Genomic DNA, 17,152 nt, shown 5'->3' on the forward strand with positions numbered 1-17,152 from the left:
CCCTCAAACGAACTTGGTCCGGCCCTGTGTGGGTAGAATTGTATACTTGTGTGAGTGACGTGAGTGTGTAGATGAGAATGTGAAAGTTGTTTTGGACCCAGACACACACAGCAGACTTCAACGCAACAGCTAAGTTTCAGCCTGACAAAGAAATTCGAGTGACACAGCTAAAGGCTGTACTTGTTATTTCTCTATTAAAACAAATGTTTCAAGATCTTTAGGCCAAAACAAATAAATTGTCTGTTTCTAATAACATGGCTAAACAAAATAGGGTAGGTAGGTAGGGATTTTTTTTTTTGTTGCCAGGATAGAATTCTTGATAATAACTAAATAACACAAAGGGACAATTTAAGACTCGCTATAGATAGATTTATACAAAATTAAAACAAATGTGACAAAGGATATAAAATGATTGTTCTACCTGGTCTGGAATCTTCAGTAGTAATTGCATAAAAAAGTCTGATATATCAATTATCATGTTAACTTTTTCTTAAAATGGGTGCGTTAAATCCTAGTCGGTTTGTTTTTAATGGACTAAGCAATCAATCCTTGGACTGACAGAAAAGATGTATTTTAAAAATGTCCAGTTGCTGAAAATTACTTATTTTTCTAATTGGAAGAGAATATGCACTTTTTTGTGTTCAAATGGGTAGGGGGGAGGGGGGTAGTAAAAGGATCACAGTTCAAGATTGTGCGCGACAAGAGGTGTGTTTCTTTTAACTGTGATGAAGAGGGATAACTCAACTTGGTATCTAACACTATTTCTGAACACTGTAACCACTGTAACCACTTTAGCACTTTTAATTTATTTTTTCTGTCTTCCAAACGTCTAATTCAGCTTCAAAAATGAGAAAAAAAAGTGTGTTTTTTCTGAAGTCAACAACTAAATCACTATGTTGGATAGTCTATTTTGCTTCCCTATTTTCTTCTTAAGTTTTTGATCATCTGATTACCTTGCTTTTCTATTTGGAAGATAATATGCACTCTTTTCTGAAAAATGGGTAGGGGGTGGGGGTAGTAAAAGCATCACAGTTCATGATTTTGCGCGACAAGAGGTGTGTTTCTTTTTACTGTGATAAAGAGGGATAACTCAACTTGGTATTTAAAACTATTTCTAATTAATGTAACCACTTTAGCACTTTTAATTTATATTTTTCTATCTTCCAAGCTTTAAATTCAGCTTATAAAATTAGTAAAAGGGTGTTTTTTTTCTGAATTCACCAGTTAAATCACTCTGTTGGATGTTCTTTTTTGCTTCCCTATTTCTGTTCTGAAGTTTTTTGATCATCTGACTACCTTGCTTTCCTATTTGGAAGATAATATGCACTCTTTTCTGAAAAATGGGTAGGGAGTGGCGGTAGTAAAAGCATCACAGTTCAAGATTTTGCGCGACAAGAGGTGTGTTTCTTTTAACTGTGATAAAGAGGGATAACTCAACTTGGTATCTAACACTATTTCTAAACACTGTAACCACTTTAGCACTTTTAATTTATATTTTTCTGTCTTCCAAGCTTTAAATTCAGCTTATAAAATGAGTAAAAAGGTGGTTTTTTTCTGAATTCACCAGTTAAATCACTCTGTTGGGTGTTCTATTTTGCTTCCCTATTTCTGTTCTGAAGTTTTTGATCATCTGATTACCTTGCCTTTCTATTTGGAAGATAATATGCACTCTTTTCTGAAGAATGGGTAGGGGGTAGGGGTAGTAAAAGGATCACAGTTCAAGATTTTGCCCGACAAGAGGTGTTTCTTTTAACTGTGATGAAGAGGGATAACTCAACTTGGTATCTAACATTATTTGTCAACGCTGTAACCACTTTTGCACTTTTAATTCATTTTTTTCTGTCTTCCAAGCTTTAAATTAAGCTTATAAAATAAGTAAAAAAGTGTTGTTTTTTCTGAATTCACCAGTTAAATCACTATGTTGCATGTTCTATTTTGCTTCCCTATTTCTGTTCTTAAGTTTTGATCATCTGACTACCTCGCTTGTCTATTTGGAAGATAATATGCACTCTTTTCTGAAAAATGAGTAGGGGGTGGGGGTAGTAAAAGCATCACAGTTCAAATTTTTGCGCGACAAGAGGTGTATTTGACTATCTTTTAAAATTGGTGAAGAGGGATAACTCAACTTGGTATTTAACACTATTTCTGAACACTGTAACCACTTTAAAGTGTGTCTAAACCCTGCAAGTACAGGTTTGAGTGTGTGTAGAGGGGTTCCAGTTACGACATTTTTCTGCACTTTAACCGCTCTGCGCTCAGCCGTTCGCCAACTGGCATGCGTACTAAATTTGCTCATCCGGACTTTGCCGAGAAAACCCGAGAACTCCCGACGCGCCTGCAAGTGCCTGTGACGTAGACATGGGAAGAGAGCACAATGGACGACAGTCGTGGCGCACAAAACGTGGTGAACCACAATCGTGTTGTTCCATACAATGTTCGAGCCTCCAGCTCGAGAACATGGGGGGAACTTGGAGGAAAATCATGTAGCTAACAACAACGGCATCATTAATCGCCTTGGGAATACAGAATGGTGAGTTACGAAGTAGAGGTTTATTTTGGGTACACGCAACCAAGGAAAGGAAAATATGACCAAATGTGTCAAGCTTCTAGATCTAGATCTGAAGCTGCGTTTGTATACCTTTTGTGTGGGTGTTTGTGTTCGTGAACTAGGCCTCCAAAATGAACATTTTACAGAAGCAAACTCACTTAGATCGGCACGAACGAAGTTTTGACGAAGGCGAATTTGGAAGTCCCGTGTGTTTACATTTTGAGTGGGGGGGTCACTGACGAGAAAAGTGGCAATTTACATTTTTATAACTAATCTTATTGTTTCTTTCCAATGAAATCTAAGAATACTTCCCACGTCTGTGCATTCGCAACACTCAGTCGGATGGAGACGGCAAGTGAAGTTTGTTTGTGATACTTTCAGGTGTGAATGTGGCAACTGTGTGGAGATGCAGAAAGTGGAGGAATGCAACTGCTGCACAGAGTCTACACAAATTATGGAGAAGCTGAACAGTCGCAGGTATGTATTTTTTTCACTTAGCATGTTATTGGTTTGGAAGATTAAGGTTATCCTCATTATTTATTTAAATTATGTTTATATTTATTGAAAAGAGCAAAGGAAAAGTGTGAATATTTTGTAACATAGATGCAGAGGTTATTCATTACTATTACAAGTATGTAAAACCTTAACTTCATAGTGGCGATTAGAAGTTTGTTTCTTATACTAAGGTTTTAGTTAACAATAAGTTATAACAATACTCTTATGTTTGCAGACCTCCCGAAAAACCTGGCATTACATGCATCACGCAGCTCCCATCCTTTGAAAGCGTCTGTCTGAACCCAGATGTGCTGGAGACAGCATACTACCAGTACCGGGAGGAGCATGGGACTTTACAGGCCACTCTTGAGGAGTAAGTGACACATTTCAGGTGTTTGGATAAGCTTTATTTGTTCGCGTAAACTGATGCTATTCTGGAAATGTACCATTTGTTTGCAAACACCTCGAGGTTTGAACACCTCAAGGTTTGTTCCACATGACATACAAACATAACCCGAACACCCATTCCTTCACACACCAAGTCCTGAAGAATACGATGACAGCAGCATTCTTTTAATGTGCAGGTGTAAAGCAATCCTTGATGTTCATCTCTAAATAAATATTTTAACAATATTGAAAATGTGTCCATTAATAAAAACAAAACAAAACAAGAAGGGCAAAGCCCATACGACTCACATGCTTGACCTTGACCTTTACATGACCTTGACCTTCAGGGTCAAGGTCAAATAACTAAACCTAGCAATGACATCATACACTAAGAACTGCTTTACACATTTTTCCTACCAAAATACATGTGACCTTGACCCAAGGTCATCCAAGGTCATGCAACACAAAGCTGTTAATTCAAGACATAGGAAGTACAATGGTGCTTATTGGCTCTTTCTACCATGAGATATGGTCATTTTTAGTGGTTCACTACCTTATTTTGGTCACGTTTCATAAGGGTCAAAGTGACCTTGACCTTGATCATATGTGACCAAATGTGTCTCATGATGAAAGCATAACATGTGCCCCACATAATTTTTAAGTTTGAAACAGTTATCTTCCATAGTTCAGGGTCAAGGTCACTTCAAAATATGTATACAATCCAACTTTGAAGAGCTCCTGTGACCTTGACCTTGAAGCAAGGTAAACCAAACTGGTATCAAAAGATGGGGCTTACTTTGCCCTATATATCATATATAGGTGAGGTATTAAATCTCAAAAACTTCAGCGAAAATGTGAAAAATGGTCGTTTTTAAGACAACAATTACGGCCCCTGTGACCTTGAACTTGAAGTGAGGTCAAGTTGCCGCACATGTTTTTTGAGATCTTGTAACCATACACCATCAGGCCACATCAGGTGTTGATAGACTTAATAGTGTCCAAGAAAATCCAACGTTAAAGTTGTCCGGACGGACGGACGACTCGGGTGAGTACATAGACTCACTTTTGCTTCGCATGTGAGTCAAAAACCATTAAATTTTAAAATCACACACAAGTGCAGGCAAGATATAATGTACATATGTGTCAGGCAGTATATTTTGACTTATAACTTCATTTGTGTCCTATAAAAGCTAACAATTCAATGACACTGACTTGTGACAGCATACCAAAAATGCAGTGAGCTTAGTTAACACTAATAACAGTATTCTTCCAAGCCAACATTGGCTACAAAACGGCCCATGACAGTACAGTTTTCATAAGCCAATTAAAACTTGCCATACAAACAATAGGCACTTTAATGAAGCATATTTTAACAAATAATAAGCAGGCAACTGATTCCTGCACAGGCACATGAAAAGATTATTCTTTTAAAGGACACAAACAAATGAAGTTATAAGTCAAAATATACTGCCTGCCACACATATACTAATACACAACAGTAAATACTTTTTTTTATCCTCGGATCTCTCCACACTGAAGTCCAGAAGTCTGTCATAGCTTAATTACACACTCTGCGTGAAACAAGATATTAAAACATAATGCTGGGAAGAACAAAACTATTTTGTAAAGTACATTTTCAACATAAATAGCTAGGTAAAATAACAGATTTACAGGGATCTTGTCATACTGGAACGCACAAGACAATATCACACACATACTCATAATTGAAAGAAGCCATTCTATCCATCCCACTGTATTAACGGGGAACAAGTGTTCCTCCCTCGACACCTTTTGCACGAACACCATGACGGAGTACGCAACAAACCCTCATGTCAGATTCTTTTATTATTTTCCAGGAAGTACCGCTACATAGCATACAGACAGCTGGTGAGGTGGTGTCATGGTGTGCTAGGGAGGAAAGTGAGGATACCTCTACCTTCTTGTGCAGTACAGGCCATCAGAGATGCATTCCCTGATGAGGGTACATACAGAGGTTTTGAGTGGCCGCAGCTGGAATGAAAATGGTAACATGAAAATGTATTTGTAATCCAATGTGTCACTTAAAAAATAAAAGAGAAAATGCTATAATCCCTTGCAATAGCATTTTGTTCTGTACTGTCGTTGATGTCAACATCAGTGGAAAAATTTGAGATCAGTTAGGGTATCTCGTACTGTATGTTGCAGCAGCTTCTTCTCTGGATGGGTGGTGATGGGAAGCGGCCAAGAAGTCTGGTTTGTCACGAAATTTCTCCGGGAGGGAAGCTTCTAAGGCCCCTGGATCCTCTGTCAGGTTTTCAAAGAGATGTTCAAGCAATCTTGAAACGTAACCTGTAAATGTAACAGTGGATAGCTCACGATGAGATAATCATGAACAGGCATTATCAGTACTCAACCAAGTTCATGCTTTCAGAAATGCATATAAGGAAGAATGCTGCAGTTCTAGCGGTTACCCACAGTAAATGAAATATTTCTCTCTCTCTATTTTTTCCGCTGCAGTTGTGTGCGTGTTCACATGTGTAAATTGCCAGAATTCCGACAGAAAATATAGGTATGAGAAAAGAAGAGTATCTTCACTTATGTGTGTGTGTGTGTATGCTAAAAACCAGCAGTCAGTTGTTACCCTGCATGTCACTTACCATAAGTTGGTGGCCCTTTGGACTTCCTCACACTGTATTCTCCTTTCTTTGCTTTTGGGAATGTGACGATCAACTTCAGATTTCCTTCCTCATCAACCGCATCACCTCTGTCCCCATTTTCGTTATAATGCAGAGCGGCAAGGAACAGCCTGAAAACAGGCTACAAATTAATATGCACAGAATCAATCACTCCCATTCATAATTCCACACTTGAATATAAATATATATATTCATATTACCTTATATCTTTTAATATCAATAAAAATGGATGTAAGTGTGTTTGTCTGTCTGTGGTGGTAAGCGGCAAGAGCAAAATATTGTGCATGCACACTGCCAGGGAGCCATATATATGTGCACCCCTTAGTTTTTCAATTTTTTGTTTCCTTTCCCTTATGATAAACTTTAATATAATATAATAAGCCCTTTCTTCCCTCCTGTCTCTGTGTCTCCCTCACCCTCTCTGTCTCTCTCATACTCTCACCAATCTTTAAAGAAGAGCGATGTTTACCTGCAGTACATTCCTAAGTGTGAGAAGGAGGTGTGTTAGGGCAAAAACTCAGCATGAGGCTGTGGAACGCCTCCAGGCAGGAAGTTTGATGGATTGGTGACAGCTTCTGCACATCCTTCCTGAGGAACTTGTTGTCCAGCACTCGAGATAGGGCTCCAAATTCTGTGGATTCTGCAATGTAAACAAGTTGAGTTTTAACGTTACATTCCTTGGTTACATTCTAGACAGAATTTACTATTTAGGAGTTTATAGTTTTTCCAATGATTCTTATATTTCTTTAAGCATTAAATTTTGCTTTATGAATATTGCACACACAAACTCACCTGGAGCAAACCAGTCTTTGTCTCTGGCTTCGTCCAAGAGTGGTGCATGCTCACAGGCTGGGAACAAGTCTCCGTGGTCATGGTGCTTATTGACCAGATGGTTCAAGAGACTGTCCCACTTGGCCAGCATCATCTGTCCATCTCCGTCAGGTGTGGAGGCAGCAACCCAATGCAGGTGGTTGATTATGGACTTGCGCCAGTCCCCAACCTGCTCCATGCCTGCCTTGTTTGCCAGTGAAACAAGCTTTTTGGTCAGACCTGTAAAAAAAGCAGGTACACACTGTACATATTTGTTTCATTAGTTAAAGTTGAATGTCGAACATTTTAATTATATCTTTTTCATAGTGTATCGTGAATTCGGCTAAATCGCAGAGACATCTTGGACCCCCCAAAAAACAGGACCAACCTTAAAAAAAAAAAGATATATATATATATCTACCCACCCACCCCAAACCAAAACAGAAGACTTGTTTTTGGTGTTGTCACAGATATATATATGCAATATATTTCAAGCATTTACCTTTTGCAACATGCCAGATATCAAAGTAGTGTTTGACATCTGGCATCTGCTCTCTGATGAACTTTGTGTTCTGGCTGTGACGATCTGTTACGATGGCTTCAACACCATGTCCTGCCTGTCGAAGGAAGTGGATCATTCGCCTAAGGCCTTCGTTTTCACACCTGGCGCTGTTTCCCACCTCATTGCTCTGCAAGCGAGCATGCTTGACAATGTTATCTCTTTTATTTACTAGCAGTCAGTGCCCAGCTTCATCAGGGTACTAGAAGAGCCCTTACTGCTTAGGAAATTATTCAAAGAACCATCACACAGGAGTGTTCTGATTTCTATATCAAATAACAATGAATTAAAGGCAAAAATGAGTTACCTCCCTTGCTTATGTTAATGTGAAACAATCTAGGACATTTAAGATACTGGATGGCATCAATAGCATTATCATACAGAGTATAGGTAGATAGATGGATAGATAATAGACTATAACAAGTCAGTAGTGTGAACAGCATCACACTGTCAGAATCCCAAAAGCAATGAAGCTTTAATCATAGTCAAATATATGAATGTGTATGGAAATAACATTTTGTTCATTCATTAAAATGATACATACCTGTACTACTTGCACATCAATGACCTTATTGATGCGGCATTCCATGGTGTTGAAGCCTCCATACTTGGCGCAGTGTCCAGGGCTGTCACTCCGTCCGTCACCAGCCAGTATTAGCTCCCCGTCCATGGTTGACAGGCGCTCTAGTAGCCCAACCTGCGCGGTCTGCCAGACAGTTACGATGGTGGGTTGCAGGTACATACGCTGATGCTTGTAGAACGTTGTTCGGCTATTCCTTGCAACGTTCATGGTGTCCAGGAGATGGAATGCCTTGGACAGGAGCGAGCCAGAGAAAAGTATGGCAGCTGACAGATTGATATTTCCTGATGGCATTTGGCCGATGAAAGGCTGGCTGTTCCACTGCGAGGAATGCGAACAGTCTGGGCATTTGAAGTCGACCTTGATGAGGGAGCCTAGCTCTGTGACGACAGTCCTCCCCTCGCTGTGGCAGCAAGGACAGTTCCTGAACAGCTGTAGCAGGCAAGAGCGAAAGACAATGTACTTTCGCTCTTGGTAAGGAGGAACATGGGGATCAGTGACAGATGGGGCGGACTCCGTTGACGTACTGAAACATATAAACAGCTCGAATTAACGCACCCTTTTTGCCCTGACAAGCTTATAACTACATCAACATATTTACTTGAAATTGTCAGCACAGTCAACATAACAACACCATTGAAAGTGTTCCTGTTATGAGTTGGTTACATAATGAGGTAAATATTAACAGCTATTGTGTTTTCAGCGTAGCAATAGGGTCCGATATTTAGACGAGACAAGTATAATGCCGACGAGTCGAAGACGAGTCGCATTATACTTGTTCGAGTCTAAATATCGGACCCTATTGCTACGCTGAAAATACAATAGCGATTATATAGCTGTTCTGACCTTTATTTGTTGTTCCAAACTTACAGAATGACAGTTTTTGCATCGATGCGTTGATCTCAGGTTTTGATAGCAGACGCCGTTTCTTATGCGCATTAGTTTTGCGCAGGGGCCACACTGACTTTGGAAAAAAACCTCGATTTGACAACACAGCTGTTAAACAGCTTTTTATTAGTTCATTCGTATACAACAAAAAGAAGTTTGAGTTTTTTAAATTTTGAACAAGACTACTTATGAAGAAGACCAAAGCACAACATCAACGGAAAGCTAGAAACAACTGAAGAACTAGGATGCAACAAGGGGAGGAAAAGAGAACAGCTAATCCGTAACAAGAAGGGCAAAGCCCATACGACTCACATGCTTTACACATTTTTCCTACCAAAATACATGTGACCTTGACCAGGTCATCCAAGGTCATGCAACACAAAGCTGTTAATTCAAGACATAGGAAGTACAATGGTGCTTATTGGCTCTTTCTACCATGAGATATGGTCACTTTTAGTGGTTCACTACCTTATTTTGGTCACATTTCATAAGGGTCAAAGTGACCTTGACCTTGATCATATGTGACCGAATGTGTCTCATGATGAAAGCATAACATGTGCCCCACATAATTTTTAAGTTTGAAACAGTTATCTTCCATAGTTCAGGGTCAAGGTCACTTCAAAATATGTATACAATCCAACTTTGAAGAGCTCCTGTGACCTTGACCTTGAAGCAAGGTAAACCAAACTGGTATCAAAAGATGGGGCTTACTTTGCCCTATATATCATATATAGGTGAGGTATTGAATCTCAAAAACTTCAGAGAAAATGGGAAAAATATGAAAAATAGCTGTTTTTTAGGCAACATTTATGGCCCCTGCGACCTTGACCTTGAAGCAAGGTCAAGATGCTATGTATGTTTTTTGGGGCCTTGTCATCATACACCATCTTGCCAAATTTGGTACTGATAGACTGAATAGTGTCCAAGAAATATCCAACGTTAAAGTTTTCCGGACGGACGGACGGACGGACGGACGGACGACTCGGGTGAGTACATAGACTCACTTTTGCTTCGCATGTGAGTCAAAAAGCGAGCAGACGGCAGCGACGTTTTCACTGTTTGGGTGAATGGCATTTATACTTGTCTCGTCATGAAGCGAATTTTTCAACCTCAGTTATAAACGACTACCTGAATGTTAGTGCCATGGGTTGTACATGAATACTTCAGAGTGGAAGTGGGGTATTTAGTGTGGAGTTACGAGATAAGAAAAGCCAAATGCGAAAGTTTGTGTCAGTCGGCAACTGTGAACTAAGCGCACAGGCACACAAAAACGGCTGTTCCGTTTTACTCCCCTGTTTGTACTACATCTTTCGACTTTAGGCATTTTGTGGTGTTTAGGGACAGAAAATAATAGGTTTAGTCCTGTTTCATCGGGAGTTTAGCAGAAAAGGGTATGCTATCGACATTTGTAAAGCTGAAAAACATTCCCGATAAGAATTTCAAGTTGTCAGTGTATGCTGTTGTCGATCAGTCAAACATCGTGTGGTACAGATGTGTAAACCGGAACCATGCGTCTTTGTTATTGACAATATGTTTTTGGATATTGAGAAAAATGGCCGACTTCCGTAGCATTATGCTTTGATGATCAGAAGAGACCATCCAATCACAGGCCCCGAATTCCCCCACGTGTCCATCAGAATAGCTATATAACAATATATTTTTACAAACCTCATCACGTCTCCTTTAGGATATGCATCTGGGTCAGGGTCAAAATCAGAGTCATCGGTGTCCTGTGCGCCACTTTCGCTTGAAGATGTCTGATCATCGTCGTATGTTGGGATGGGGCTGGAGCAGGTTAGAGGCCGGGCGTACTCAAAATCCCTGGAAGCATCGCACTGGCAGGGCAAATCGCTTTGCACTCCCACACTTCGCATCAGCGGTCTTGTTAATGTTCCTGTTGACAACATGAAAACAAAGCTTGTTCAAGATAAATGTTACCAGATTTCAAACAGGTATGGTTGAGTTTGCTTCAACTTTATATTCTGCTAAACATGCTAGCCGAAGATATTTAACTATTTTAAGGAGCATTATGTATGAAAAGTAGACATTCAACAATTTAGACAAATAAACGGTACCTCTACTGCGCCTGTAGATTGGTCTTGCCATTATTTTTTTATGTCTGACAACCTTCGGCATCGTGGTATGCTGCACCCCTTTATTTGCCGTTGTTGTGCCTGATGTGGCTGTGGCAGGAGCAGGGAGGGATGAAGATAGGCTCAGCACCTGGGTAGCTTGGTTGCTGGTCTCAATCTCATCTACCTGCATTACGTCACTTGTCTCAAGACATGGTGCAATTGATGGCCCAGGTTCCTCGTTTTGAGTCTTCATCTTCTCTATGCTCTGCACACACATCACAATACATTTCCTCAATCTACCGAGTCGTCAATCATTTATTGGCAAGAGAGAGACAGAGAGAGAGAGAGAGAGAGAGAGAGAGAGAGAGAGAGAGAGAGAGAGAGAGAGAGAGAGTCTCTTATAGTCTCCCACCTGACCTACACATATTCACTCGGACAGTCATACTTTACATAAACGATGGAGAGGCAATGCAATCTGCCGTTAAATCATGTTAAAAAATGCACACGGACAGACATATCTTACATAAACGATGGATAAACTACGCACTCATCCGTTATTTCATGTTAAAAAGGCACAATCACTGCCGAGAGAAACATATTATTGAACACTTGCCTTCAACACTTTTCTTTTTCGTCGCCTCTTTCTCCGGTTGAATATTTCTTCGTCAGCCGTCTCCATTGTCCTTTTTGCTGCATTCAATTTCTTCTGCACATCGAAGCACGTTAGTGGAATCACTGTCGGAACAGCATCTTCCTTTAACCTCCGACATGGACGATATCCGAGTTCGGATTCGAACAAAGGCAGTGCAGTGTACTGGTCTGCAAATGCATCTTCTGCAAAATGTTGTCCGCATATTGCCTTGTGGTATTTTGGTTGTGAAAAACCTTTTTTGTTTACGTTTTCACAAAGTCAATCCACGCTGTTCTTATGTGAGAGACTTCAGGGAACTTGTGAGAACTTATTTCTTGTTTGCTGAGGTAATATTGCAACCGTAAACAGCGCAGAGTCTTCCCATGCTGACAGGCACTCGTGTTTGCGGTTAGATCTAGATCAAAATCGCGCTGCTGTTTCCCATGTCTACGTCATCAGCCGAAGATTCCATTTTTAGCATCATCGTTTTGTTTCAGCTGAAGGCTGGCACAGTGCGAGCTTTTCCGGTCTTTTCCAACAAGCTGCGTCTGCTCCTCGCGTCTTCGGGCTTTTTGAGCGGTGGGGATGGAATACATCTGAGTGTATGTTTGCATTGGTAATAAGGGTTTTGGTTTGAAAAATGGGGTTTAGATACACTTTAACACTTATAATTTATGTTTGACTGTGTTCCATGCTTCAAATTGGACTTCAAAAATGGATACACAAGGTTTTTTTTCCAAATTCACCTGTAAAATCATTATGTTTGATGCTCTATTTTGCTTCCCAATTTCTCTTCTTCAGTTTGTGATCATCAGATTGTTTTTTGTTTTTTTTACATTTAGTCAAGTTTTGACTAAATGTTTTAACGTAGAGGGGGGAATCGAGACGAGGGTCATGGTGTATGTGTGTGTGTGGGTGTGTGTGTGTCTGTGCGTGTGCGTGTGTGTGTGTGCGTGTGTGTGCGTGTGTGTGTGTGTGTGTGTGTGTGTAGAGCGATTCAGACTAAACTACTGGACCGATTTTTATGAAATTTGACATAAGAGTTCCTGCGTATGATATCCCCATACGTTTTTTTTTCATTTTTTTGATAAATGTCTTTGATGACGTCATATCCGGCTTTTCGTGAAAGTTGAGGCGGCACTGTCACGCTCTCATTTTTGAGTCACTTGAGAAAAAGTGACTCTATGTAATCGGTCAGTGTTAGTCTGTCCGGCCGGCCGTCCGGCCGGCCGTCCGTAGACACCACCTTAACGTTGGACTTTTCTCGGAAACTATCAAAGCGATCGGGCTCATATTTTGTTTAGTCGTGACCTCCAATGACCTCTACACTTTAACGATGGTTTCGTTGACCTTTGACCTTTTTCAAGGTCACAGGTCAGCGTCAAAGGAAAAATTAGACATTTTATATCTTTGACAAAGTTCATCGGATGTGATTGAAACTTTGTAGGATTATTCTTTACATCAAAGTATTTACATCTGTAGCCTTTTACGAACGTTATCAGAAAAACAAGGGAGATAACTAGCCTTTTCTGTTCGGCAACACACAACTTAACGTTGGGCTTTTCTCGGAAACTATAAAAGTGACCGGGCTCAAATTTTATGTGAACGTGACTCATTGTGTTGTGAATAGCAATTTCTTCCTGTCCATCTGATGCCTCATATAATATTCAGAACTGCGAAAGTGACTCGATCGAGCGTTTGCTCTTCTTGTTCAACCAGAAATTTTGGTCAAGTAATCTTTGACGAAGCCCGGACTTCGGTATTGCATTTCAGCGTGGTGGCTTAAAAAGTAATTAATGACTTTAGTCATTAAAAATCTGAAAATTGTAAAAAATAAATAAATTATAAAACGATCTAAATTTACGTTTATCTTATTCTCCATCATTTTCTGATTCCAAAAACATATAAATATGTTATATTTGAATTAAAAACAAGCTCTGAAAATTAAAAATATAAAAATTATTATCAAAATTAAATTTTCGAAATCAATTTAAAAACACTTTCATCTTATTCCTTGTCGGTTCATGATTCCAAAAACATATATATATATATGATATGTTTGGATTAAAAACACGCTCAGAAAGTTAAAACGAAGAGAGGTACAGAAAAGTGTGCTATCCTTCTCAGCGCAACTATTAAACCGCTCTTCTTGTCAATTTCACTGCCTTTGCCATGAGCATGAGCGGTGGACTGACGATGCTACGAGTATACGGTCTTGCTGAAAAATTGCATTGCGTTCAATTTCATTCTGTGAGTTCGACAGCTACTTCACTAAATGTTGTATTTTCGCCTTACGCGACTTGTTTACATATACTCACAATACAATATCACAAATTCTTCAGTAGGGTTTGCGTGAAAAAATCTCATACCTATGCTCAAACTTCGGTCGTTATCTCAAAATTTTGCGCGACAAGCTCTATTCATTTTGTTTTTTCCTGATAAACAAAACACTGAACTAACATAAAAACAAACCTTTAAAACTGCCTAACCACTTTGAAATATGGCCTCAGGTGTATACTCCAGCCTTAAGGGCAGAGGTTTGTTTGTTTGTTTGTTTGCTTGCTTAACGCCCAGCCGACCACGAAGGGCCATATCAGGGCGGTGCTGCTTTGACATATAACGTGCGCCACACACAAGACAGAAGTCGCAGCACAGGCTTCATGTCTCACCCAGTCACATTATTCTGACACCGGACCAACCAGTCCTAGCACTAACCCCATAATGCCAGACGCCAGGCGGAGCAGCCACTAGATTGCCAATTTTAAAGTCTTAGGTATGACCCGGCCGGGGTTCGAACCCACGACCTCCCGATCACGGGGCGGACGCCTAATTACCACTAGGCCAACCGTGCCGGTCCAAGGGCAGAGGTGGTACGAAATTTTGATCCAAAATGGTCCCATGATGTGATTTGGGTTTTCAGCATATTTAAGTACTTTGAACACCCTAGAATAACTGCATGATGTTTATTTTGTCAATTTCATCCTCTTTTTTTCAATAAAGTGATGATTTGCAAAGTGAGTGAATGCTAAAAATCTGCAAACAAATCGATTTTTTCATGGCAGAGCAGCAGCAAAATGTGATCACATGTCGATGAGTTTGTCAAATTTATTGCATGCACCGTACTCAGCGTGAATTCCCGTGTTTGTGACGATGTCACAGTCATGAAAATTAAGTAGATGTGCAACGCCAAGGCACTGCATACCCCAGCGAAAGACAAACCTCTCTCTTACTCTCTCTCTTTCTCTCTCTCAAACACACACACACACGAACACACACACACACACACACACACACACGCACTCACTCACTCTCTCACACACACTTTATACACACAAAACACACCCCCATACGCACATATAGCCTAGACAGACGGACATAAACACCTTTACAAACAAACACACATACACATACACTTACGCACACGCACATACACACACCCACCCACCCACTCTCTCTTTCTCTCTCTCTTTCTCTCTTATACAAACAGACACACACCCACACACACACACACTGTACATACGCACGCACACACACACACCCACACACACATTGACTCACACAAATATCATACACACAACACACACACTCATACGCACATAGACCGGCACGGTTGGCCTAGTTGTAAGGCGTCCGCCCCGTGATCGGGAGGTTGTGGGTTCAAACCCCGGCCGGGTCATACCTAAGACTTTAAAATTGGCAATCTAGTGGCTGCTCCGCCTGGCGTCTGGCATTATGGGGTTAGTGTTAGGACTGGTTGGTCCGGTGTCAGAATAATATGACTGGGTGAGACATGAAGCCTGTGCTGCGACTTCTGTAGGGAGGCCCACAGAGAAAATCCAAAATGGCGGCCACAGCCGTGATTTTTTTTTACTTTTCTCTGAAGATTTAAAAGGCTAAATAAATATTTTAAAAACGTCAAACAACTTGCAAGGGTTTCTCCAGTTGTTGTTCTTTTGAATGGTTGTTGGTATGTGAACGTGCTGTTTTTGGTTCATGAGTAAAACAAGTCCCGAACTTGCCCCAAAACGCTATCTCTCGCTTCGGACTTAGCCGCAGACGCGGTGTACAGGGAAAAAGCTATTTGACGTCGCGGCAAGCGGAACACTCGAAATCGTCACCCAAGTTCCAAGAGCGCGCGAAGAAAAACTGTTTAAAGTACAATACTGAAATTTAGTGTGGCATAAGATCAACCCTTTGTTATGATGTATGTGAAAGAACGACTTATCAAAATGTTATTAACGTCTTGAAAAAGGGTGTGTTCTGAACACAGTGTTTTACTTTTTACACAGATGTTTCTGGAAATCGCTCTTTTCTGTCAATAATTTTAAAAGGCCAATCTACCAGGACAATGTATTATCTAATCAATGTGTGCATTACTTTAACCGGGCCAACCGATTGAAGTGAAGCAATATTTCAACTTTTGCGCCGTCCAAGGCCGAATCGCGTATGTTCTGAGATCTCGCAAGAAAAAAGTATTAGACGCAGTTTAATGACATTTTGCATACCATCAGATCAATCCTTTGTAATTATATATTCTGCAGAGCAACTCATAATTATTATTAATATGTTGTGAATATAGTTGATTCTGAACACAGTGTTTTTGTTTTGACACAGGCGTTTTTGGAAATCGCTCTTTTCTCTCATTAATCTTAAAAGGCTAATCTACAAGAAGAACATCATTTCTCATCAATACGGGCTAAACTTTGACCGGGCCAATCGATTGAAGTGAAGCGATTATCCAACGGCTGCGCCGCCGAAGGCTGAATCTAGTCATTTACAGAGTGATACAACTATTTGCATGACGTCGCGGCAAGCTGAAACACTCCAAATTATCGCCCCAGTTCCAAAGACTCGCAAAGGAAAGATATGCTAACCAGATTCATGAAATTTTGCGTGCGATACAATCAACTTTCTGTTATTATATGTTCAAAGGAGCAACTTACAAAATATATCATTACGTCGTTGAAAGGGTTTATTCTGAACACAGTGTTTTCTTTTAAACACATGCGTTTTAGGAAGTCGCTCGATCTTTCTTCTCAGTGATCTCAAGAGATAGATCTACCAGTAAGTTTAGTACATTTGTTCTCATCAGTATGTGCTTTGGCTTGACCTTGACAAGCGATTGAAGTGAAAAAACCCAAAGCTGATCAACTCTCGCAGTCATACAAAAGCTGAATCAGTTACGCAGTGTTCAGTAGCGGGACGCACCGGTATCAGAGTATGCACAGTGAAAAACTTGACGTCGCGACAAGCCGAAATTCGAAATTATCGCCTATTTTCCACGAACTCGCAAAGAAAACTTATTTTAAACAGAAAATATATTGTGTAGTGAAAGATCTCTGCAAAAGATCTATCCAGAAGTCTGTTCAGTCTCATCCTGATGTAGATTTGTTGGACTTCGCCTAGCGATTAAATTAAAACGCTTTTCAACTGTTTCACCGCCGAAGGCTGAATCAAGGCATGCCGTGAAATGTCACAGGAAAATATGTTATAATTTTAGGTTT

The 17,152-nt window shown here is 40.2% G+C and overlaps 2 protein-coding genes across 2 annotated transcripts; one reads left to right on the forward strand and one right to left on the reverse strand.

Annotated features, from left to right (window-relative positions):
- Positions 1-2,432: 2,432 nt before the first annotated feature.
- Positions 2,433-3,420, forward strand: LOC138949966 (uncharacterized). The gene is made up of 3 exons (XM_070321748.1): positions 2,433-2,530; positions 2,930-3,025; positions 3,279-3,420. Exons 1-3 carry the CDS (start codon positions 2,433-2,435, stop codon positions 3,418-3,420), a joined length of 336 nt encoding a protein of 111 aa, XP_070177849.1.
- A 277-nt stretch (positions 3,421-3,697) lies between these two features.
- Positions 3,698-11,404, reverse strand: LOC138949967 (uncharacterized). Its single transcript, XM_070321750.1, has 7 exons — positions 10,611-11,404; positions 8,019-8,580; positions 7,418-7,604; positions 6,898-7,155; positions 6,676-6,745; positions 6,067-6,215; positions 3,698-5,758 (listed from the first exon to the last, which is right to left on the reverse strand). The coding sequence occupies exons 1-7, from the start codon at positions 10,847-10,849 to the stop codon at positions 5,583-5,585; spliced, it is 1,641 nt and encodes a 546-aa protein (XP_070177851.1). The 5' UTR covers positions 10,850-11,404; the 3' UTR covers positions 3,698-5,582.
- Positions 11,405-17,152: the final 5,748 nt, after the last annotated feature.

This window comes from Littorina saxatilis, linkage group LG16 (genome assembly GCF_037325665.1).
Source record: "Littorina saxatilis isolate snail1 linkage group LG16, US_GU_Lsax_2.0, whole genome shotgun sequence".
NCBI classification, from domain to species: Eukaryota; Metazoa; Mollusca; class Gastropoda; order Littorinimorpha; family Littorinidae; genus Littorina; species Littorina saxatilis.

Coding starts and splice junctions, on each gene's coding strand:
- LOC138949966 (XM_070321748.1), top strand. CDS start 2,433: ATGTTCGAGCCTCCAGCTCGAGAACATGGGGGGAACTTGGAGGAAAAT. Junction 2,531..2,929: donor CGCCTTGGGAATACAGAATG/GTGAGTTACGAA, acceptor TGATACTTTCAG/GTGTGAATGTGGCAACTGTG. Junction 3,026..3,278: donor GAGAAGCTGAACAGTCGCAG/GTATGTATTTTT, acceptor TTATGTTTGCAG/ACCTCCCGAAAAACCTGGCA.
- LOC138949967 (XM_070321750.1), bottom strand. CDS start 10,849: ATGTTGTCAACAGGAACATTAACAAGACCGCTGATGCGAAGTGTGGGA. Junction 7,156..7,417: donor TATCTGGCATGTTGCAAAAG/GTAAATGCTTGA, acceptor CTTTTTTTACAG/GTCTGACCAAAAAGCTTGTT. Junction 6,216..6,675: donor AGGAAGGATGTGCAGAAGCT/GTCACCAATCCA, acceptor GCCTGTTTTCAG/GCTGTTCCTTGCCGCTCTGC.